The following is a 25,193-nucleotide window of genomic DNA, read 5'->3' on the forward strand; positions in this document are numbered from 1 at the left end:
AGATATAAAACTAATGTCTGGAAAACTAGTGTATTAACTAGTGCTTTACATGCTAATCATTTGAATATCTGGTCAAATACAATTTCCAATATATTTAATCACGGATCAACAAGAGTACTGAAAACAAACGTTTGAGTGTCAATCACGTCCTTTTGAAAACTCAGTCAGCAGCAACTTAAATAAACCACTATCCACACTTCCAACAAGTCCATCTCCATTTTGGCAAAATTATGGGAGTTTGGAGCGTATTGAGAATATGAATAGACTACTGAGAAAAAGACAAAGCTGCATGAGTGGTTTAAGAGTAACTTAAATTACCGGTGAAGCTTTGTGACTGGTGGAATCTATTCAACCAGTCGGTTTCCACACGGACTATAGCTGCTGTCCTTTTCCAGCAACCTTCAAACCCACAGGGGGCAAAGCGTTTGATGCTAAAAGCAGTTAGAAGGATATTCCTTTAAACCAGTGATATAACAATCACTTCACTTCCTATATTGTTTTCCAATCTACAAACCATGCTGTCCTTTTAGTTGCCTGCACAGGGAGCGAGATGCATGAATCCCACTTTGACTTAACTGTCAGCTCCTCGCTGGTTATGTTTGTCTTTCCACTTCCCTGCCATTCATATTCTTTCTCCTCTTATTTCCGTCCCTCTCTGTCAATGCTGGTACTTAAGCTCAGCAGAAAAGGTGGGGTCAGTACATCTGTGACCCGAAGTGGTTGATACAGGAGTTACATTCTCCACCCTCTCCTCACAGAAGACGGACGCTGAGGCCTTTTTATGCCCCGACGCTGTCAGATAACTGCACAGCTGTGAGTGTACATGACAGAAAAGGGAAAATAGAGCGAATTTAAGAGCACACTCATCGTACTTTCTGTAATTATGTGACAAATGGCCTTCAAGCAGCGGCGTGTAAAGACATTTCTCCGTGTAAAAAACCTCCAGAGCATCTGACACAGTCTGACAAGGCCGACGACTACAGCAACTCACAAAAACCCATAAAAAAAAGCCATTCAGCTAAAGACAAAGCCATTCGGCACAATCCTGCAGCTCTGTTGTCTAGTACAAATTTGTGAGCGGGACACAAATCAATATTCTATCTCCTGTTAGTGCCTCGCAACATGTGGAAGGAAGAAAGAGCCATCCAAACAGGGATCTGCTCCTGTTACTTCTCTATTACTTTCAAAGTGCAGAAGCAAGGAAGGAGTAAGCGTTGAGCGTTCACTCCCGTCTCAAACATGAAAAGTTTGCAGATCTAAAGTTTGTCTTGTTTCTTCCCCCCCCCCCCCCACACCGTGACAGCAGTGGAAATGCTCTTGTAGCACATCTGGCAGATCTACATCCAAATACAAATAAACAGTGAGAGGGCAGATGACAAAAACAGAGCGTTTGCCTCAGCTCCCCCCCCTTTCGCCTCCCACCCATCTAACACTTGAGCTTTTCTCTACTTTAACCACTCTCCCACTCCTCTGTTTTATCTCTCACACACACAGACACGCACACACGTACACACACGCACACACTTCCCCCTGCTGTTGTGATTGCGGCGGCGGCGCTCAGGCCGACCGGCACATCAGTGAGAGAGAGGGAGAGAGAGAGAGCTCTGTCAGTGGGTACTTCTAGGACAGAGCATGTGGGTGGATTGCAATCAGAACCACTACCGGAACTACATCTCACAAAAAAAATATATAAAAAGACAGGCAGAGCGAGTGAAGGGTTTAAAAATGAAACGAGAAGGAGGGTAGAGGACAGGGACGGAAAACTCTCAGACTCGGCAGCAGCATCTGATGTTGAGACTCTATCAGCTGCGCCCGAGCAGGATGCCTGAGCGGCCCCTGCGTGAGGTGGCCCTGTGGGTGATGATGCATTTGTTGTGTGTCAAGTACAGAGGTGAGAAAAGATACACACCTCTATAAGTAAATTAAACAAATCACAAGTGGTAAAAAGGTTTCAGACAGCAATTTAGCCAGATTGTCTGAAACAGTTCCTTTAGAGACTAGAGGGGTTCTTGAAGAGCGCAAAATCTGATTGATCAATATAATTCCAAAAACAGCTTTTAAATAAATAAAAAAAATGCAATTTGCATGTTTATTCCGATTGGTCCGAAATTGAATGAATTCTTCATTGGGTTATGAAACACCTTTGCCCTAAAATTAATTTGGGTTCTTTTGTTGCAGAGTAATCCTGATGAAAGACAAACGACAATTAAACATCAGTGGCAGAGGTAATATAACGGAGTATAACATATAAGTATGATAACTAAGTGATCACACAGCTACAGTATTTAAGCCACTGAACTGTAATGGACCTTTACAGCCGTTGTAAAGGGTGTCAGATTTTACTGCTGCTTACATTTCATGCCCATGACTTCTTTATCATGATGTTACCAAATCCTCAGGATATAAACTTTAATGTTATCAGAGACGCTACTTGAGTCAGGGATGTATGAAAGATGTGACAAACACACGTATGGATATTAATCCTTATTCAAATCAACAATACTAACAAAATAGCAAGACATTGGCATGAAATGTTGAAACCCTCCGGAAACTTTGGCAGTCTGCTTTTCCTCCACAAAAAAACAACAACACGGCAGGGAGGTGCGTAATGAAGATGTGTCTCTGAGGACATTGGATCCTCTCCCTGGACACGTCTTGTGCGGGTACTAAAGCTTTTCACTTCCCCTCCACACACTCTCTCTCTCTCATATTCACTCCTCTTCTCTTTCTCATTCGTCTTCATCTCGGCTCCGTAGGTGCGATTTCCAGTGTTGTTCTCTTGGTCTCGGCTTGTGTTTCTAGTTCCATTTCTTCCTGTTATCTTTCCTGTCGTTCATTCTTCAGCCCCTGGCTACCTCTTTATCCCTGGATCCACTTTTCTGAGACTTCTCTCTCCCCCTCACTCTCCCTCTCCACTGATTGCCTACACATTTATTCCTCTATACGCTCGCCTGCTCACTAATGGCGGTGGCAGGTGTTCTCCCAGGTGCCTGAACACAACGGCCCGGGCTGAGCTTTTAAAAGTCCTGGCATCAGCACCTCGGCCCTTCCCCTGGCATGGTCTGCCTTCAAAAACTTCTGCCACCGAAAAAAGTGCAAAGCTGGCATCTGCCTCCAAACACTTACAGACACACATTCAGTGTATATAAAAGAAAGAAAATACATCCCGCTCTTCATCTACGATGCTTCCGCCCAGACAAGTGGTTGTTCTGGCTTCAGCTGTGGGATGAATCAGTCTGGAACGGCCCATTTTGGCTGTCATTGATAACCCAAATGGCCGACACACAAACAATCCAACACACACAATTTCTAATAGCTTCATGCAGGAGAGAAAAGCCGACACTAAAAGGGGGGGAAGGATGGATGGTGACAGCGGTGGATGGTTACAGGCCCTGATAATGGCCCTGTTGGACAGCCCAGGACAACCAGTCCCCACAGATGAGTGGGAGAGAGCGGAGAATGCGGCATTGTGTGTAATCCACCCTCTTTGGTTTGGCTTTTCAATCAATCAGCAGGTCCTTGAATAAATGGCCTCACTGTGACTCTCACCTGTTCTCAGCGGACAACCTTTATTTTAAGGTAAAGCCATTCATGCTTCCTGTCCCACGGGGCTGCAGCTCCATTTCTTTACGGGTCGACTTGGTTTCTGCAGTAAACTTTCGGACTGGCAGTTGATGCCGTCTTCAAATAAGGTCACATCCTTGACTTCAGAAGTACGCAGTGTACTTAGCATTTAAATAGCTGAAGTTGTGAGTGCAGTGCTGTAAGGTGACTGACAATAAAGATGAACTTCACCTTGTTGCCTTTTCAAATGCACAACAACTCGAGAACTCGGAGCTTTGCGGTGCCCATTCTAAACCTGTCTGTTTGGAATGGCCTGTTTTCTTGGTCTGTGATGATGCTGGTTGCAGCTTTCTTTCTGAAACTGCAACAGTGACCTGCAGCAATTGAGCTGCGGCGAGTAGAGACCGGCCATTAAACCTATCGCTTGTCCAAATCGCACCAAATTCAACACTGCAATTCCTTTGGCCCGTAACGATACACATGAGGGGGCGTGAAGCCGGCAAGACGGATGGCTCTCAGGACATGCGAGCCACAGAGAGACGTAGCTTTCTGGAATTGGAAGCCAATGCTGTCGAGACGTCTTTCCTGATCCAGTGCAGACCAGAAAAACCATAACCCCGAATGCACCTGAGAGAGGTGGTCTATGACTGGCTCCAGTGAAAGTGCAGTGCTGTCTCAGAACACAATCAGTACCCCCATAGGAAAATTAATTGCGCAGCACAGCAGTACAGTTAATCTTTAGCGTTTCTGGCACTGAACTCATCCCCCCCTGCAGCATAGTCTCCCTGCAGAGCCTGCACACACAGATTGGGAGGAGATATCTTCTGCTCAGAAACTAAAGAATCAAAGCAGGATGCTGGGGTGGTGATGGGCTCGATTAAATCGAAAGCCACTAAACACTAATGGTTTTGGAGAAGGAATGACGACACGTTATATTGGTGTTTTGGGTCGGTGTTGAAAAGAGGTCACATGTGACTATCTCAGAAAAAAGGAAGCCTCATTCACATACTGTAAATGTGTTGCCATACATTTTCTTTCACTAAAAGCACAGTGGAACCGAGGTATGCAGTACAGGAGCAAACACGTCTCTATCACCTGAGTGTACTGAACCATTAGTGACTGAATCAGCAGCTTCTTAAATGTGAGGCTCTTCTCAGCGGCGACTGAAATCTGCGACATTCATCTGTCGGCTGAGTCGTGATCTGTATCCTGGCTTAAAGCTTTGATGTAAAATCCACAGAGCCATGACGCAGATAGGCGGTTGATCTAGCTCCATAAAAACGAACCAGATCAAGTATACAAAGATTCAAGGCTAAAATGAGGACCCGCAGCTCGGTGCATTTACATCACAGCATCATGAACTGGAAAGTCCAATAACTACTATAGTTTGCCATGTTTGCTTTTATATTTAAAGACCCAAAAATCAAGCCCAATGTCAGCTGTGATTGGCTTCATCAAAGGATGGGAGGTATAGATGGATTGAGGTATCTTTGCATTGAACTGAACAAGACAAATTACTCAAATGATTTCTAAAATCCACCTCGAACATAGAAGAAACTGGATTTTTACTTTTCCGTAACCATTAAAGAGCGCCACGAGGGAGCGAAGACAACTCCACTCGGGGTTTGGATTCAAGCAAACAAATCCAGTGTGAAAACAGCCCTCGTGTCTGACAGGTGGTTTGGGTTTTTTCATTCAACGATCACTGGTTCAGGAATCTAAACGACTCTGGGAATTGAGCCTTTGATGTCGAAGCAGGAGCTCGGACGGGCAGGTGGGAGATTCGGGTTTGTTTTTCCATTTGGTTATACAACAAAGGAAAGGGAGTATTTTAAGATGCCGCCCTCCTCCGTCTCTTTGGACAGCTCTCGTTTACTGGCAAATGAGCATGGGGGTGCGGACCCTCCCCCCTGCTTCGTTGGGCAGTTTGTATAATGTTCACATTGATTTCAGCCTTGGCATCACGGATGACACCTCCGCATCGGGCCAGAGAGAAGAAGGAGCAACCTCATTTATCCCCAAAGCTCACAATAAGCTGAGGATGTGTGTGGGCGTGTGTCTGAGGGAGAAAGACACATTTAGAGAATCCAGGCAGCATGGTGGAGTGCATATTTGTGCACATTTACTGAATATGCATGTAAAGCATGACACATAGCGTCCTACGTGTCAGAGTGATGTTGAGATAGCAGATGTGTCGTGGAGCTGCAGAGAACAACACAGCCGGGGTGAAAACAAACGAAAAACCCTCATAAGTCAACTTCTCTCCTGCGAAACGAGACAACTAGGACACGCAGACAAAGGGCGCATTGATATCGGCGGTGACACACGGGTGGCAGCTGTACACATCATGTCATTCACATGTGGCTGCGGTGAAAAGGGACTTTGTTCGACAAAGTAGCGTCTGCTGAGCTTTCATCCATGTGGGGAAATGTAAAATAATGCAGGCCGTTGTCCTTGAAAATATAATGTAACCAGTGCTTCTTCTATTTAGTTTAAATGGTTTCAGAAAATAGAAAAAGAATGGTTCCACAAGCTGGTCAATAAAAGGTGACTGATGGAGCCTCAATCAGGAAAGAACAAGTAAATCGATTTTTCGACATTAAGCAAACAGTAGAAGTTATCGAACAGAAATGTTATTCATGCAAGAATCGGACAAATTCCTAATACCCATACTGTTTGCCCTGCAGCCTTAGAGCCCAACATATCGCTATCAGTGTTTATAATTGCATATTTGAAGACAATGCAGAAAAGCTCAGGATTAGATTTTCATTTTATATAATATATAAATAATTCAAGTTCTATATATTTGGTTGTATTTGTGTTTTCTTTACTTTAGTTGTTTATTAGGAGATATATCAAAACCTGATTACATTTCTTTGTCATTAGGGTTTCATAACGTCATCTTAGGAATCATTGACTTTACAAAAACAACGACATATTAGCCAATATATTGGTATTTTAAATGTTTAACCCCCTAATATCGGTATTTGCATCAGCCTGTAAACATCCATATCGGTCAGGCTGTAGTTCTCACTATCTAACAACACTCCTTGCATTTTTTTTGTCAGCAGCCAAAACAAGAATCCCAGATGTTCCTTTAATGCAGCACCAAGGAATTAGTTTTCAAAAGATCATGGAGACAAAAAGTAAAACACACATGTTCTCAGTGAAAATCATTTTCTTACCATGAGCTAAGCTTTGGAAACATCAAGTTCACAAAATCTATAGCTAATGGGCTAAAACATGCAAAACCACCACTATGCATCACCTTTTTCGATTATAAGATATAGGAAATGACATTAGGGATAACAGGATCAGAATATATAATGAACTTTGCAAAAATCACCAGTGTCAAACTAAAAAGGAGATATTTAGACACCTGTGCACTGAACTGTGCTGTATGAAGACTGCTTGTCTTTTCTCAGTGACAGTGATGTACCAGTTTAGATTACACGGTCCTGAAGAGAACAGGGGGGGGGGGGGGGCCCCACACTCCCGGCTCCACCGACGCTGCTTTCCTGCTCAGCACTGACAATATCATAAAACACACGCACACATAACACCCACAGGCAATGGACACTCAGAGATACATGTGTTTATTCTCTGCAACATGGAGGACGGCAGCTATTCTTAGTTCAGCATATGGACGCATCTCCTGCAGCTAATTTCAACTGTCATGTAAATAAATATCATTCACTTATATAACTCAACAGTGGTTTGGGCATCTGTGCGAAACTGTATATTTGTAGTTAACCGCAGTCAAAATTGGAACAAGTGGCTCAGCAGACAGAGCATCACCGACAGAGACTTGATTTTTACTGCCAGCCATGTGTTATTGACATGTGACGTCCTGTTAATCTGAGCAACACAGCAGGAAGCATTTGCTGCAAAAAAACATCAATGCAATCTGTCGCCAAGGGCCTGAAATATTTGCCACGGACGAAAGGATGATTTATCGCTACCAGGGAAATCTAGGATTCCAGCAAATTTCATATCAAATAATTGTTTTTCTTTGGCCATTTTAAAAAAGCTTGTTCGGCAAGTACCACAATTCTAATTTTGGATGCCATTTCCCCCCCAAATCATGCTTTGCAACTTCAAGTCGATGAGCATCCCGAAACCATGGTTATATCTTTAGAGCATATTCAGCAAACATTCTTCTAGAAAAGACTTCAATAGGGAATTTTATTTGTCACATGTTACCACAGGATGCAGTGACCAAAACTTGAACAAAATTTGGTGAGAGCAAAAAAACACACACACACACACACACACACACACACACACACACACACACACACACACACACACACACACACACACACACACACACACACACACACACACACACACACACACACACACACACACACACACACCAATATTTCATGGACCTCCTACCTACATTCAAACCTCATCCATAACCTGAACTCCCATCATAACCCTGACCTGCCTCTACATTCAAACACACATGCATACATTACTCTGCTGCCTTCCCTATTGCATCTATGTTACAGGAGCCCCTACATTTATTGCAGTAATAAAGTTTTATTATTGTCAGCTTTTCAGCCTGTAGGTGTCTCCTCTAATAACATTTCATGCTACAAGGGCAGCTGCCTTTAAAACCAAAATAAATGTATATTAAACAACGTGTAATATCTAATAACCACAGATAAACCTTTGAAAGGCAGAGCAACAAGTGGTTTGATGACGCACACATGCCTCAATCCTCTGAAATCACAGAACAATTTCCTCGAACAATGTTTCCACATCTCGAAACACACAAACCTTCGCCACAGCTCAGCACGACAAAAACACCAGACAACCCGTCAGGCTCTGTGTTTTCAAGAAGAGCTGTTGTATTATCTTTGTTGGTAATGATTAAATTAGTGTTTTTACTTGAAAATCTTTACATAATCTAATGTTCAGAAAACACATCACTTTCCTTATCATTGCTGCAGCTCCTCTTTTCAGCCTCTGTCTGAAACTCTGTCGTTAAACTCAGTCTGCTCTGATTGGCCAGCTTGTCCACTCTGTTGTGATTGGTCAATCGCTTCGAGTGCTAGGGTTGTCACGTTTTCCAAAAATCAAGTTCGAATGAATTTGACAGGACACGAAATTAATTCAAATATATATACTCACACCCTCCTACTCTGATAGTGAGCGCCCTCTGCTGGATCATGAGTTAAACTACTTCCGACGGTCTGACGCAATTCTAGAATAGTAGTACAGGAGTAGTATATTTTTAATTCAAACAGGTCACTACAGTCTGAATATGAACTATTCCGCCCACAGTCTAATGTATGTTTCAAATTTCAAATATAAAGTGACTTCCATGGCGTATAGAACCTAGTTGTGCAATATGCAAATGAGCAGAAATGTGGTGCGGCGGTGGCTCAGTCTTACCCATCTTCATGTCGAAGTGTCCTTGGGCAAGATAGTGAACCCCTAAATGGCCCCTCATAGATGGTGAATGTTGAATTGTAAGTCGCTTTGGATAAAAGCGTCCATCAAATGATAAGAAATAAATGTAGAAGTTACTTCTGACGAGATGTTTCAGGAGCAGGTTTACTGTGGGGAGATCAGCTCCGCATACTGAAGACTGTGGGCATTTTAACTTTGCAGAACCCAGAGGACAGACACAAAAAATGCATAAAATGTCTCCCTTCAAAGGACAATTAGCATATACTCTAACAATTAGTGAAGCAATAACAATGCAAGTTTGAGAATGAACTTGAGCCAGTGAAGTTCAGCAGAAAGAAAAGAGAGAAAGGAGTCGTTCGTCTGCCTACCTGTATCAGCGACATGTTGCTGAGGTCCAGTCTGAACAGGTAGTTTCTGGATTGAGGAGAGACGACAGACGACAGTGAGATGAGTGTGTGTGTGCACAGTTTGACCTTTATCCAGGAGAAATGTGTTTAATGATGCAAATGAAGAATCAGAGCAGAGACAATTTCAGCTGCTGTCAAATCAAAGCAAAGCCGATTGGAGGATGTATTTTATTATCCTTCAGTCATCTTAGTTTCCTTTAAGTCTGAGAGTGTGTTTTTGTGAGGCATATTGAATATAATTTGCATTTGTGTGTGTTTTTGTGAGGCATATTGAATATAATTTGCATTTGTCTGTGTTTTTAAGAGGCTCAAACCAGGTCATGAAAATATGTGCACACACACATGCACTATTGTGACATGACTTATTTCTTCCAAATTCATCCCTTCTGCCAAATCCAAAGCCTGACTTGGTCCAACGAGGCCTCGGCAGAGCACTTAAGAAGCGTCATTATCCGAAATGAGTGTGTGAGTCAGAAAGGGTATCATGTTCTGAGTAATGTGCTCGGCGCGGTGAGAAGCTGAGTGGATTTACAGTCTCTTACCTGGCACCCACAATAAGCTCATTCCTGGTCAGGTCAAGGGTGAGCTGGGAATAGTCTTGCACACCCGGGTGGGAGAAAGTAGATATCCACGGACTGAGTGCTGAAAGAAAGGAAAGAAAGAGAGAAGTTAGCAAAAGCTTAATAGGATCATAGGTCATGTGATAAAAGCAGTGACTTGTACAGGTAATACTCCTATATGAACAATAGAGCCAAACGTTTAAATGTTTATGTTGACAATAAAGCAGGAAAGGGTCTGATGAAACTAATGAATCGTTTGTCATCAAATATTGTTAAAGAAAGTGAAAGTTTTTCTTGGATCTGCTCTTTAATCCATATTCGCATCAAAACTCCATCTGTTCTCTCCAAGCTCAGGCCTCCACCAAGTTTAGTGGAAATCAGTTTAGCCATTTTTGCATAATCCTCAGTGGAGTGCGTATACCTCCACTGCCAAGCACCAACAGTCTCTTCAAATGCAATCAAGCTGCACCAAATTTCACAAAATCATAAACATCACTTCCCTAAATGTGCCTGATTTGAAAATGTCAACAAAAAAAACGCAATGTTAGAGAGTAAATTAAATTCCTGGATCCACAGCAACATATAATGGGTTTTTTTCCTGACCCACACTGCATCCTCTCAGCAAGAGCCATGGCAATCCGTAGTTTTTGTGTAATGCTGCTAACTAACAGACAGACACACAAACCTTATTGGCAAAGGTAACAAACAAACCAACTAGACCGGCACTCGGTGAGTGCATGCATCTTGTAATGTTAAAAAAAGTGAAAATTAAATGTCCTAGATCCGCCCACTTAATCGAATCCCCTCCAAAAGTGAATGTGTTCGTCCTTGGCCAATAACCAACCCTTCCACCATGATTTAACTAAACCCTGTAGTTTGAGCGTAATCTTGCTGAAAGACAGACAAAGCAATGAAATCAAAACCTCCTTGGCTGAGATCTCAAGCAGACGAGAGAAAAAAGAACCTTGTTGGCGGGAGGTAATTATGAGAATCAGTCATTTGGTGAAGAAGAACTCCAAATGTTTGCTGCATCCTCCGAAACTGGAGGATTTTGTTATTTCCCTTGTTTGTTTTGGGACTAAAGAAAAAGCGAAGAAAAGCAAACCTCTACTCTGGAAACGTGATGTACAATACTAAAAACTGTTTTGACATTTTTCTACTAAGCACTTAATCAATTATTTAAAGAAATGACTGCTGTATTGATGAGAAAAATGATTGCAATTGTAGTGGTAAAAAAAAAAAAGAAAGAAGCAGTGAATAGAGCAGGAAAATCTCTCAATGGGATGGTGTCTCCTGCAGAGAGGGACAAAACTGTCCAGGCCACATCAGACACAACGATCCTGATACGACCTGACACTCGGACAAACACGGCTCTGTGTGGCGCACACGGCTGAATCCTGCGCGCAGTTTGAAACTGGCTTCCACGAATCTGACAAGGTCGAAAAAAGAGAAAAGTGCATTTTCTGTGTGAAAATGACTTTTCAAAACAGATTTCACCTCATGGGAGGTTGTTGCGGCATAAAAGGATTTACCCTACTCCCCCATGTAAAACACGGAATCACAGCAGTCACTGGGAATTCAGATGCACTTAACCAATTTGAAAAGCTGTGTTAAATGGCTTTTAGCGCCTGCCACAAAACCCAAAAAGGCGGAAAATAAATGGCTGTAAATTACTAATCCAATGCCTCGGCTGTCAAAACAACAGAGAAACTATTTAACTTTATTGTTCTGGTGTAAATTCTAAAGTAACCACTTGATAAAAAACCTAAATTAAGTTAGAAAAAAGACGATGAGAAGAAAAAAGAGGCCACGCTGCTTATAACGTATTCGTTAAAGCGCTCATCAAACATTTAAAACCTTAAATCTTCATTTTTTTAAACATTAAAGAAGCTCGTATGAAGCTGGAGGCTACGGCATCAAAGTGCTGGGAAAAGTGAACACTGAAACAACCCTTCATCGTGACGAGGGATGGATTCGAGGATTGATGGGGCCCATATGGCTCAGTCACCTGGAAACATAAGTGGAGATGTGAGTGATGGGAGGCTGAAGCTGCAGAACAGTGTGGTGCTCTTCATTTTAACTATAACACACGCACACACGCGCACACACGCGCACGCACGCGCACGCACGCACGCACACGCACACACACACTAAGTGAGGGTGCCAGCGCTGACAGCGGACATCAGTGAGACGACAACTATCTGCCACAATCTGGTTTCTCCAGATGTGGATCAGGAGGAAGTGGTTTTCACTGAGCTGCTGTCAGACGGAACTCCAGCGTTTGTAAGTGTGCTCAGGAGACTCATGACTCATCATTTTATAATATCATTTATATAATAAATTCCATGCATAAAAGATTGAATGTTTCAGATTTCAATGAGATTGCAATTATCTTTATTAAAGTAAATTATTAGAGTGTGTCCAATTTGACATAAGCAAAGCATGTTTTAAGTAAATATATTAATGTATCAGTGTTGAAAGTTATTATTCGCTATCATACCAGTTTGGGCATCTGCCCCGGCAAATTGATATGGATCAGGCTCTATAATCATATAAATATATATTAGAAAGTGGAAGAACATGGAGGCTACAGTATGTTAACAGCTAATGATTGTATTTAAAGACCAACAGGTGGTGGATGCAGTGGCGTCGCAGTGGGGGGGAAGTGGAACAGACTTCCAGAAGTCTGTTCCACTGGGCACCGGGGGCACCGGGCACTGAATGATAAACAATTTTTTTTAAATGTTATTCATTTAATTTCTAAGAACTTAATGAAAATGGCTTAAACTGGATGAATAAATCGATTTATTGACTAAAGATCCAAAATTAGTGGAGGCTTCCTGAGGTCACCGGTCTCACCCCTACAAACAAATGGTTTAGTCCTTGCAGAAGGCTTCTTCTGTAAACATAATCGAAGTCAGTGAGCGACTGGCTACTGGAGAAGTGGTGTTCAATATGTCAGGACAAGTCTGTGAATCAGAAAAGAAAAGAAATAGAGGAAAGAGAAAGAAAGCAAACAGGGCAGACAACTCTTGGAAGATTTCTTTCCACAGAAAGGTGAGTCCATTCATCAATAACAGTTTATTACACCGGGTCACACTGGCTGTGTGTGTGTCGCAGATTCACAGTTGTCTGATGTTCATGTAGCCGAGGGTTTTATTCGCCTTTACTGAGAGCCCATAGTGAAATAAGAATTGAACAATGTGGACTTGAACCAGGACGACATGACTTTCGATTTTTCGACAGTCTCGCTCAAAAAGAACAACCACTTCACAATAAAAGTCCCGTACAGATACACTGCTTATAATGACAGGAAACACAAATTTAAAAATAAAATAGCAAGATGTGTTTATACGGAGGGTTTATCTTGAAAATGGCCATAAATGTGTGTGTGTGAGAGCAAGAGCGAGAGCGAGAGCGAGAGAGCCTATTGCCCTGCCCCTGAGGTTTTTTGCATTACCTTTTAGTATAACTACAACCTTTGTGAGGTTTCTGGTGTGATCAGGGTTCGGGAGATTTCCTATTGTGCAGAATTAAGCATATCAGATCATTATCACTTACACTTCTGTTCATTGGTGACTTCCCTAACAACCACTAGAGATTAATTTGTACAGTTGACTCTGACACTAGAAAAAATTCAAATATGCCTGAGGGACATCATGAAACAAGAGAGGAAGGGTGCCCACAGAGACTACTTGTGTAAAGGGCCCAGAATCTTGTGCTACGCCCCTGGAAGGATGGCCAGTATTCTGTCTGCCATTATTGAAGCTTTGGACACATTAGATTATATCATTGTTTTTAGTTAATCTCTTAAATTAGCTCTTAATCCAAACTGCTAGGGTTCAAGGCGCTGAAGTAGCTCAGCTGTCAATATGGGTTAGACTTTATCTGAACTGTGTCATTGTCAATCAGATTTCACAGCAGGGAAGTAGCACATGTTTGGCTTTATCAGTGTAAATATACACATTTAATGTTGTGAAGTATACTTCTAATATAGTATTTTATGAATAATGAGCCACAATTAGGTACATAATATGTGGCCTTGAATGTTACTGTAACATATGTCTTGCATGTAGTGCCCAGAAGCTCAGAGAAGACAAAGTTGTGCCAGCACATAAATTCCCCGAAGCTACAGAACGATGCATGGTTAATTATATCTACAACAGCTCTGGTTTCATTCACAACAATAATAAAAGAAACATGAACCAGGAGCAACGATGACTTTTAATCAACCAGCCAGCGCAGAGACGTAATGTAGCCTATATAAAATGAATAATAGACTAACGCACATACCCACACGCACACGCACACAGGATTTAATCACTGATAACCTTAACACACATAATAAATTACTGGATGCTATAGTGCTATTCTGATACTAAACATATTCTACAAGAGGCAATCTCTTATATTGTCTCTATAAATATTTACATTACATATATGCACATATAGGTCATTTAAAATGTTCATATTTGAGCCTAGGCACATGTTTGATATGCAGGGGGGGGGGGGGTGTAGAAACTGTACCGAGCTGGTGTACATCACCCTCTGATTAATGGCTGCAGAGGCCAGAGCTGGACGGGCAGAGGGGGAGTGGCAGCGAGTGCAGACCATCCTCAGCCACACAATATTATGTAAATAGAGCAGAGGAGTTGACTTAAGGAATACAACACGCTCACAGGCAGCTGTGTGAACAGAGCGTGTGCGCGTGCGTGTGTGTGTGCAGCGTCCATGTATATGTGAGAACAGAACATGGGATCACAAATGAGATCATTAAAGTTCACTTTAAGCACCTACTACATTAACATGCACAGCAACACCTCATTAGCTTTCCAGAGATTATCATTTCATACAAAAATACAAAACCAACACTGAAATGTGCAAATATGACCAATATGTTAAAGTTGTATATTCCATTTTGTGCAGGTGAACTTTTGAAATTAATTAGAAAGCAACATTTTGAAGGATTATGATCACGACACATATTACAATATTACACTACATCTTAAAGGTGCAACTTCCCCCTAACTTATGGGTGAAGTGTCTCCCCCCCCAAAAAATGCCTTGAACGAAGTGCTAGGAGGCAGAGCTGAGACAAGCCTACCTACCTCCTAACCATACGATATACCACTGTGCTTGCAATGTGAAATGTGGTGGTTTAGTTTTAACATTTGAAACATTTGAAAATGAGCGCAGCTTTCCAGATTCCCATAGTAAAGACAGTTGACTCTACGTAAGCATTGAAGACGGTTTGAAACACTAGGTGGCGATATGAGCCACATTCAACCCACAGATTTCTTAATAAATGTGATTTTAAAACCAGCATTAATGTATTTCATCAAAGAACAGATATATGATTTAGTTTACAGCTCAAAAAAACACAGTGAAGTGTGACGTATCACTTTTAACAGAGTCATAAACAATATGTCTGTAAATATCAATATTACTGTGTGTAAAGTGAAACGATCACGGTGGACTAATTAAAGGCCGTCGTCGTGTTTTGTGTGCGAGTTCCGATGAAGCCTGAAGGCTGAGCCCATGTTTTTCTCACTCCCTTCCACAGTCAGATCATATTAACATACAAGAAGCAAGGGAAAGTGGAGAAACGTGGAGAGATTAACAACAGCCGAAAACGTTGAGGCCAATACACAGATAAGACTCGCAGACATGAAAAGTTGAAGGAAACCACCTCAGTCACATTAAAAGCCTTTGGAACTTCTTACATTCAGGTTACAGCCCTGTTCTATGCAATTTACCTGTATTCTTAGTCCATCAAGTAAGATTTGTATTCTGATGAATTTTCTTTGGGTGTGTTTTAATGTCACAATATTGCTTTAGTTCCTCTCCGTTGTTTCTACAGTTGCCCATTATAGCATTATAGTATTGTTTAAAAAACAAAATAGAGTAGTAATCATGAAGAAACCTGATGCTGGTCTCAGTTCAGTCTGCGTCTAAGTAAAATACAGCAGCCGTCAAACCCAAACTGAAGACCCGCCCCCTTCGTTACACCCAATATGACCTGGACAACATCCAGAAAAGAAAAATGACGTCATTTAAGAGATGTGCCAGACTGTTAAGAGGTGACTTATTGTCCACATAAAAATGAGACCATGGAAACGCAGCATACGACATGATTCATTAACCTAGAATGTGCGGTGGCGAAACAGATAACGAGAGCATTATTCCCAGAGAAACGTTATGGACCCAACAGTAAAAACAAGAGCTGTTAGTGCGGTTCAGAGAGTTTCATGCGGAGCGTAAATCACTTGAAATTTGAACTTGGAAGCATAAACACATTTCACACAACAGGGACGTCTCTTCAAAGCTGGTAAAAAAAAGAAGAAAGAAAAGCCTGAGTTTGATTCATGCAGGACGACTCATGAACCGGGAGCGTGTTGACTCTCTAAAAGAGGCCTCTCTGACAGCGAGGGGTCTTTCACTGACTGACATTTATCCTTCTGTCTACAAGTGGTTTTATATGTGCTGCTCACTTCTTGCCCTTATAACTGTCTGGATGGGTGGTGGGGTGAAAAAAAAAGGCCCCAATAAAGCCAGGATGAATATGAAAGCCCCCTCTCTCAAGGTCGACTCGTGGGCCCCAAGCTGGACTTGATGAACGATTATTGCGTCCCTTTTTCCCCCCCTCTGCAAACGGCGGGGAGACGGATTAATGCATCAGCCTGTGGCTGCCACGGGGATGAGTGGAGGGATGAGGAGGACGGCGGAGGCATTCGTCTCACTGAGAGTCGAACTCAGGCGAAGAACAGTCGGAGCTGGAAAATGCAAACGCGTTATGGAGCTGAGGGAATGAAATGACAACAAATTGCAGCTTAAAATTAAAACCCTGTTGCTGCAGAAACACGCCCACAGAAAACCAAACAGCTCAGGCACAGATTATTCATTTATGGCTTAAAACTTGATGGAATGTGAGATTCCCTCAAGTTGCAGCCTGGAGAAAGAAACAAGATCTAATCTTAACTTTATCTGTTCACCGTGAGAGGTGAAAAGTTGAATTGGGCAACGCCAACCTGTCAGGGGCATCCAGGTGACAGAGGAGAGACGTGCTCTGGGCACTGGGATGTCGGGGCATGGGTTTCTGGGGTCGGTCGGACGACCAGTCCAGACTGAAATATTTGAGCAACTAATCATGAGCAGTTGCATTCCTGAATCCTAACAACTCTGCACCTCTTCTGACTTTCTGTAGCTCTATCTTGAGGTTCGTGGTTATTCCAAGAGGCCTCAGCTCTACGTTGTATCCAGTGCGTGGAAATATAAGCATGTCAACACGCTAAACATGAGGTAAACAGTGTTAAACATTAAACCTGTTTAGCAGCAGCATGTCAGCACTTTGCACAAACCTCTGTCTCACAGAGACGATGCATGGCCATAAACTCTCAAGTCCTGTTTCCCAGCAGAAGCTCCGGCTCAGTCTCTGTTGAGCCCCTGAATGAATTAGGATGTGAAGGTGGTGATGGATGAGGTGATTGTGGTCTGTTTCTTTCAGTCCAGAATACGAGTGTGTCCCACTGTGGTGCAACATTTATTCCAGTAAAAGCTGCCCCCTTGACACGTATGTCATAAAAGTTTTCAAAGCTTCCTGTATCTGTGTTTTTTGGTCCCAAACTTTCTCCTCTGGTCGAGCAGGCTGACCCCCCACACACATGAATGGAATCAAAATTAGTTGTTTTAAGTTTTGTTTGACCAAAAGCCTCAAAACCGTGAACATACAGGAGCGAGTGTGTGGATCAGTAACATTCAAGCTGTTTTCAGATGTGGAGTTTGCCGTAAGAAGAACGCCGCAGGAGACTGTTCATGACAAATAAATCCAGCGTGTGTTTTTATTTACAGCAGATCAACACCAGTGTCATGTCATCTGCGTTGGTGCTTTCTTCATGTAGGGATCCTACATGATCCTCCTTTTTCATCCTGAGATATTTGTATTCTCCCAGTTTTGCATCTGTCGTTTGAAGGACACGTTGTCAATATGCTGCGAAGTTTCAAGAGGTTTACCTACTGTATTCTCATTTTACAAAAGGGCTGGCGTGAAGAGTTCATGAGAATGTCTCATGTCCCATACAGCCACTCCAGGACATTTCAGTGCATGTATGAAAGCAGCTTTATAAGAGGTTTTTCTTTAAAGGTGACTGTCTTTGGGAAAAGTGACCTGCAGCTCAGACTGTGTCAAAGTCAAAATCAACTTTATTGTCAATTCTGCCATATGCACAGGACGTAGAATGGATTGATATGCCCTTTCTCTCTGATCCCTGGTGTAAACATATAAGTAGATATAATATATAAGTATGTATACTATATATAGTATATACTATTTCAAAACTATCTCACAGACCAGTTTTATTCCTGCAGTTGTGATCTACACTAAAATCAGAACAAAAGTAGTAATTAACAGTCGCACCAAACACTGGGTGACAAAACAGAGAGAAAAGGACACATTAATGACTGTACCTCCAATTATAGCAAACAGTTTTGGCACTCAGGGCACAAATGGTCTTTTGAGGGCACCATTACTACAGTGTGGGTAAAAAATGACTTTTTAGCTATTGGTTTTACTGCATGTTTAAATAATAGGGAAAGGAGTCAGGCTCAGGGCCCAGGCCTCCACTTATTTCAGTCCTCCAACAGGGACATTCATGTTTGCACGATGCAAAAAAAAATAAAATAAGAAAAGCTTTCAGAGCAGCAAAGTCAAGTAGGGACAGAAATAAATTGAATGAGGGGGATGTAGTTATACAAAACGAGAGGACTGGTGAGTGGGACTAAAATGAGTCTGACTGGGTGATTAAAGGTTATGGCTTTAAGATCCATTTAAAAGTCCTGGAAGAACAAATGTGGCTGTTGACTGGGCAAATCCTTTAAGTGCCCGACAAACCCCCGGCGGACGATGGAGCATAGATGACCTTTTATTATTTCAGTAAACTTGCTTTTTCTTCACAAAGCACTTTCATTCTCAGTCTCACGGCAAATGTTCACCTATAACGACATCCGGCGCTACATCATATTTTTTTTATCATTAGCAGTACGATCAGGCATCAGAGTTGATTTCTCCCCTCAAGCGCTGCACTTGTTTAATGAGCTATGAATGAGACATATTGTATTAAATGCGTCTGTCTGTCATCATCCGCCTGCAGGGGGATACACAGCAACACAATGTCTGACTAATAGGAATAAGACTGCCATATCAAAAATGGTTATCTTCGGGGCAACATCGTCGATCCAATATTGTTAACAGAACATGTCATAAGGAGATTTGATGCTATCTGGCAAACAATTCTGTGAATGAAGGATCGCCCCTAGAGTTGGCATGTGTATAATTGCATTCGGAATAAATTTAAGTCAATGCAACATGCTGAGAAAAATGTGAAAATGACAACTTCGGCCGAATGATAGGACGGGAATAAATCCTTCCTGCAAGGTACACATTTACATACAATATCCATTAACTGTGAGCAGATATTTTGCGTAAGCTGGAGGAGCATCATAAACACCACATTTTGCAGCGCTGCTCAGTATTGAAGGAGGAAAACTTCCCCCTGCGCCTTCACACCTCGGCCTTATCTGGTCAAAATCCCTTGAAATACGTTTGGTTCGCTCTTCCTCATATCGCTCTTCGCCCTAACTCTCACCCACCCTGTCTCGCCTGTCCTGTTCCGCAGTATCTCTACTATTCTAACTTTGGATTTACACTTTCGGAGGGTGATAGTTTGAGAGAGGCTGTCGTGCCTCAGTGGAGCACAACTTTCCCTCTGTATCCCTCTCTCTCCTTGTCGTTCCTCCGCCCCTCCGTCCTCCCCCTCCACCTCCTCTCATTCGAGTGAATTCAGATGCAGGGGTCCGCGGGCTACGGGCCGGTTTTGTGTAGAGGGTCTGGAGGGGCCAGAGGAATGAGCAGCCACGGGCTGTACGGTGCCGGGGCCAGGAGGCTAATAGCCTCTCAGTCAGCAAACTGGTGGAGATGTCCGCCCGCCTCTCACAAAACCAGTGGTGAGGCAACATCCAAAACTACTGAGAATTTGTCAAGAGTGGCCTTATGAAACTGACAGAAATGTAAGCACTGTTGTCACAGGCAGGGGTAGAATCAGAGGGAACATTCTGCCGTGGTATCTGCGAAAGTGCTGCAGGGTGGTGTTCGAACACAAAGAATCTGTTGGAGTGTGTCGGGAAATATTGAAATCCGTGATGAGTCGTCTCATCTCCTTAACAAGCTGCATCATGTCGTTTTGTATTGTTATTTTTGCAGGGGAACTCACACCAATGATTCAGTTACTGACCATCATGAGGACGAGGGACATTCTCCCATGATACTTAACCCAGAAGATGAATTCAACTAAAAATATCCATGAAGTCCGACAAGTTGGGCAGGGCGATGTAACCATACATGTATTTGAGATATATAATCATGATAAATGTCAAATTATTACTAAGTTTAGATTGAGATTGCAGGTTGTGATTTTAAACTCTTGTTCATGGGCAGAGAATGAGAAACATTTTACAAATACACCACAAAGAGGTCGAAAATTAAAAGACAATGCATAAGCAATATCTACATATATAATTAACTATTGTTATACTGCTATGAGATATTTAAAGGAACTAATTTTACTCTCGGAACTAAAGACTGCTCTTGCATGGTTTTCACTTCGCTGCTCAGAAGAGCCATTAGCTAGATATGAGAAGGTATTTATGAAAAACAGAGTTCAAAGAAACTGAGAATTGAATGGATTTCAAGATCTACATTTAGAAGAAGTGATTTCTCACGTGATTTTTGTGCAGATTGATTTTTCACTTGACGAGTCGGTCGTACTGATGCAAAGAGAAAATTGGTTTGTTAGCAATTGTACCGAAGGTTAACATGACCGAATTCAATTCAGATTCGAGCTGTTTGGGGAGTTAGACATGATACCAGGTGTGAGGTAGTGGATGTACAGCCTCGATGACTTTTGTGAAGACATCAAAACATCAAAGTACAGATGCATTACCACAACGAGGCAATTTTTAGAGGTTTTATTATCCAGAGGGAGACAGCAAGAACACAGAAAAACAGCAATTTCCCATGGCCTGTCCACTTGTCAGTGAACGAGGCAATAAAGCCTTTAAATGTTTTCTATTCTTTGATCCTCCGCTATCTCGCAGGCCAGTTATCCTGACATGCCATCAGTGGGTGAGCGACTGGCCCCAGCAGCATGCTAAACTCAGCTCCACGCAGCCACATGATTGATGGCTGCAAACACACCGCAGCTCTGATAGCACAGCTCCAATTAGGCCCACCGCTGTAATCGCGAGTGAGATGGAAAACAGAGACAGGTGGCAAAGCAAGAGGAGAATATAAACCAAAGACGAAGAAGAAGAAGAAGAGGAGCAGAACTTCATGTGGAAAACGTTTTCTCTTTTAAGTGAAAGTCATGTCTTGAAGGTAGCATCGCTCGCGTGCTGTCCAAGAGCCCGTCGGGCAGCGAGACAGCAGCAAAATGACAGCGCCATTACCCAGACGGTGAAAGAGATTGAGGGACTCGTACTAAGCGCACAATACATTTCTCCCCCTATTGTCGAGCAAATGATGGAGGGAGAGATGAGGAGAAAGTGAGGGAGAAAAGTGACAACGAGGATCTGAGAGGAGGAGCACGGAGAGGAGAAGGAGAATGAATGAGAGAGGAGAGGAGATGAGATGGGTGGAGGGAAGAATGCGGACAGGCTCGGCAGAAGAGAGGGCAAACCGAATGGAAAAGACTAGAGATTTGCAAGGAAGGCAATGTCCCTCTTTGGAGTTGGAACATTGCATTGATGTGAGCAGAACAGATGATCCATAGTGTGGAGCCGTCACACAACTCCTCCTCTTCCCCGTCTTGATGGATATTGCTGCGCTGGGTGTAAAAAAAAAGGTGCAGAGTTCATCTATTTCTCTAACAAACCAGACTGACCCTTCACACACCCTCCAAAACCAGTTCTCTGGGCCTCACAAAGAAATTCACAGCTGACTCTATAAATCGCAAAACAGACTTCATATCTAAATTTCCAGAGCGTTCCGGTTGCTGCCCTCATGCCCGCGCTCTTATCAGACCCGGAGTCTTATGCAGCGAGCCAATATCATCCATCTAAATCAGGAGCTGGCGGGTTGTACAGTGTTCGCCTGTGGGTGGAGGTTGCGCGATTCCTTTCCTGATCTGTGGTGTGTTTGACACAGTGTGTAACAGTGGCACGTCCTCTGGCACGGCAGACATCCTAGCTCACAGCTGACGGTGTTTATGGTGCGTTTAAGCAGACTGTAAAAACACGGTGATGTCGAGGCTGATGGAGAGCGTTGATTCTCAGCGTGCTAGACGCTTGTCTAGATCCGTCTGTGCGTGTTCCTCTGGTGATGCCAACTAGTGTTTTCTACTCATCACAACTTCAGGTGCTGTTTCTCTGATGTTTTCCAGCTGCGTGTGGGTGAAAACTAATGTGACTACAGAGGGATTTTCCAAATCAATAATTTGCTATTGGTAATCCACAGCAGGGCACTGTTCACTAGCTGCACAGCACCAAACAGACACAGTTAGCGACTAGCTCGTGACCATAGTCAAGCATCTGCCAGCTAACGAGGAAGATATTTGAATTAAATACCTTTTATTTTACTTTTATTTTTGATTAATTAATTTTTGCCATAGATTTTGCGAAGAACTTTGTAACCTTGTTTAGATAAGTGCTATACAAACAAATTATAAATTAAATAAATAAATAGATTGAATTATAGTATAAATTGCATTATTATTATTATTATTTCCCTCAGGAGGTTGGGACACAAGGATGAATATTGGACTAACTGTACTTTTGCCATGTGGACAAAATGCAACCTCACATATATGATAGTGTTTCTCTGTATCTGGTGAATGTCTTGATAAAAAGCTATTTATAACAACTTTGATATTTGCGATGGGAATCGAAATATGGTTCCAACTGTCAAAATCACAGGAATCGTACGGTTCTGAGCTTATCAATAATCAGTTGCTTTTACCGATGCTGACATGTTTTTCTAATAGTTGCACATTTAAAAGAATGTGTGCAACAAGAGTCATGCCACAGAGGAAGAAATGCACAAAGAAATCATGGCTTCATTTCACAACGGTTGTAAAGACTGTAAAACACTAAGGGTGGAAACAACAGCAATCTGTGGAATAATCTTTTATCTTGGGACGGCGCGGTGGTGCAGAGGTTAGCAATGTTCTAAGAAAGTTGTGGGTTTGAACCTGCCGGCCAAACTGTGGAGTTGTACATGTTCGCCCTGTGTCTCAAGGTATTTCTTGGTATTTCAGCTTCCTCCCACAGTCCAATGACCTGCAATTTAGGATTACTGGAGGTGTGAATGTGAGTGTGAATGGTTGTTTGTCTCTGTGATAGACTGGCGAGCTGACCACGGTGCGTACCCCACCTCTTGCACAATGTCTGCTGGGATTGGCTCCAGCCCTCCTCTCGACCCTCAAGAGATAAGCTGTATAGATAATGGAATGGATGGATGAGTCTTTCATCTTCCTGGAATTCAAGTGCGTGTTGCGTAACAACATAGACTTAAATCCCATGAATGCAATGTATTTGATGCCTGAGAGCTGCTGCAGCAGGTTCACAGCATCACACATAGATTCCACTTGGGTGGCCCTTAAAAATAAAATATTTAAAGACAGACTGGCTGCCTATTAAATCTGATAGAACCAGGTGGAAATCCTTTTCTGTTGATACTGTGCAAGTTTTAACAAAGTAAAAGATTCAGGAGTAACAGATGTATCAGTAAATTTGTCCTAACATTCGACAAATTCAGGTTGTTTTTCCTTAAGACTCTGAGGGAACAGGACTGGGCTTAATGCAGATAGCACGCTCCACTGGACAAACCAGCTCAGAGACCGGAGGACGGCTGATCCCTTCACCCTGCTCAGACACACACGCTACAAGGATTAAATCTCACTGCATCACACACGGACACTAAGTGCTGCAGAAAAACCCTACTTAGGCAGTCAGACATAACAACACAAATAATTACTTGTCATTTAAAGGCACAAACATGTGAAGCGCGTATTGATGAGTTTAAGCTCCTCCAAACCCAAAGTAAGCCAGCTCTCCGGGTCTCCTCCAGGTGACTGAGGTAGCGCTTCAACAAGCTCCTATAAAACGCTCATCAATCACAGAGGCTAATCTCAGGTTCTCGCTGACACTTTCATTGTGCAGGCCTTTTCTATACGGCTGCCTTCCCATAATGCCCTGCTCTGCCCGCTTTGACAGGCCAGCTGCCTCGCAGCTCCCTGCCATGAGAGCTATTCTCAAGTGGCACGCCTTTGAATCGAAGCACCGGTGAGCTCGGGCTAATCTGGACATCTGGAGGCCTGGAGGGTGAAGTGGGACAGAGGCAAAGACTCAGCAGCGAATAGGTGAACTCAGCACAGCTTTGTGGAAAGGAAAATGGCCGTTTCACAAGTTCTGGGGTTTGAAAGCAAGTGGCACCGAAGTCTTTATGTCTATCTTCAGTTCCATTAGTCAGAGATCAGACCGACAACATGGGCGAGATGGCCCCGGAGTACTGAAGGAGACATGGAAGGAAACAATCCTGTACTCCAAAAAAAAAAAAAAAAAAAAAAGGAGCTCTTGAGAAAATGTCAGAAAGTTTTTTTTCTAATCACAACAAAACCCTCTGGCCACCTCTTCTTCTTGTGCGTCTCCGTCCTCGATTCTCACCAGCAAGATTTTTTTTTCTGCTTCTTCAATCTTTGTCACCGCTCGGCAGGGGGAACACAAACAGCCCTATTCAAAAATAAACACAGCAATTTGGTGCGTGTTTACCTTTCCTTGTGCCACGTCTATCTGTGATTCTGTGCCCCACACTGTTCTGTTCCATTTCACGCCGGGAGGAAGACCTTGTTTCTCGGACCACTGTACAGATGGAGCGGGCAAGATAGCGAGCACCATTATTCTACACAATCATTTCTATCTTGTCCCCTCTTGCTTTTTTTGTTGTTCTTTTTTTCCCGGCCTGTCTGAAAGCCAAACTGTGAGGTAACGTTGCAAGTGGCACCAGGAAAATGATTTTGGTGGCTGTGAAAAGTGTCTTGTGTATGTTTAGAAAGCTTGTGACTTTGGGTTTTATTCAGAGTCACAACTGTTGATACACATGATGATATTAAAATCAGTTGTTGTAGTTTTTCCTTGAGGTAAAGTCAGATGAAAACACTATTCATATTATAACCCAGGCCTTATATTTTTG

General features: G+C 42.7%; 1 protein-coding gene across 3 annotated transcripts in view; it reads right to left on the bottom strand.

Annotated features, from left to right (window-relative positions):
* Nucleotides 1-25,193, bottom strand: part of sema5ba (sema domain, seven thrombospondin repeats (type 1 and type 1-like), transmembrane domain (TM) and short cytoplasmic domain, (semaphorin) 5Ba) — a 160,066-nt gene that overhangs the window by 68,152 nt on the left and 66,721 nt on the right. For all 3 annotated transcript variants that reach the window (XM_034573719.1, XM_034573718.1, XM_034573720.1), the window contains exons 4-5: nucleotides 9,938-10,037; nucleotides 9,357-9,402 (exon numbers count right to left, since the gene is read on the bottom strand). In XM_034573719.1, the coding sequence (XP_034429610.1) occupies nucleotides 9,357-9,402; nucleotides 9,938-10,037 (146 nt within the window). The remainder of the gene's footprint in view (nucleotides 1-9,356; nucleotides 9,403-9,937; nucleotides 10,038-25,193) is intronic.

Source organism: Hippoglossus hippoglossus, chromosome 21 (assembly GCF_009819705.1).
Source record: "Hippoglossus hippoglossus isolate fHipHip1 chromosome 21, fHipHip1.pri, whole genome shotgun sequence".
NCBI classification, from domain to species: domain Eukaryota; kingdom Metazoa; phylum Chordata; class Actinopteri; order Pleuronectiformes; family Pleuronectidae; genus Hippoglossus; species Hippoglossus hippoglossus.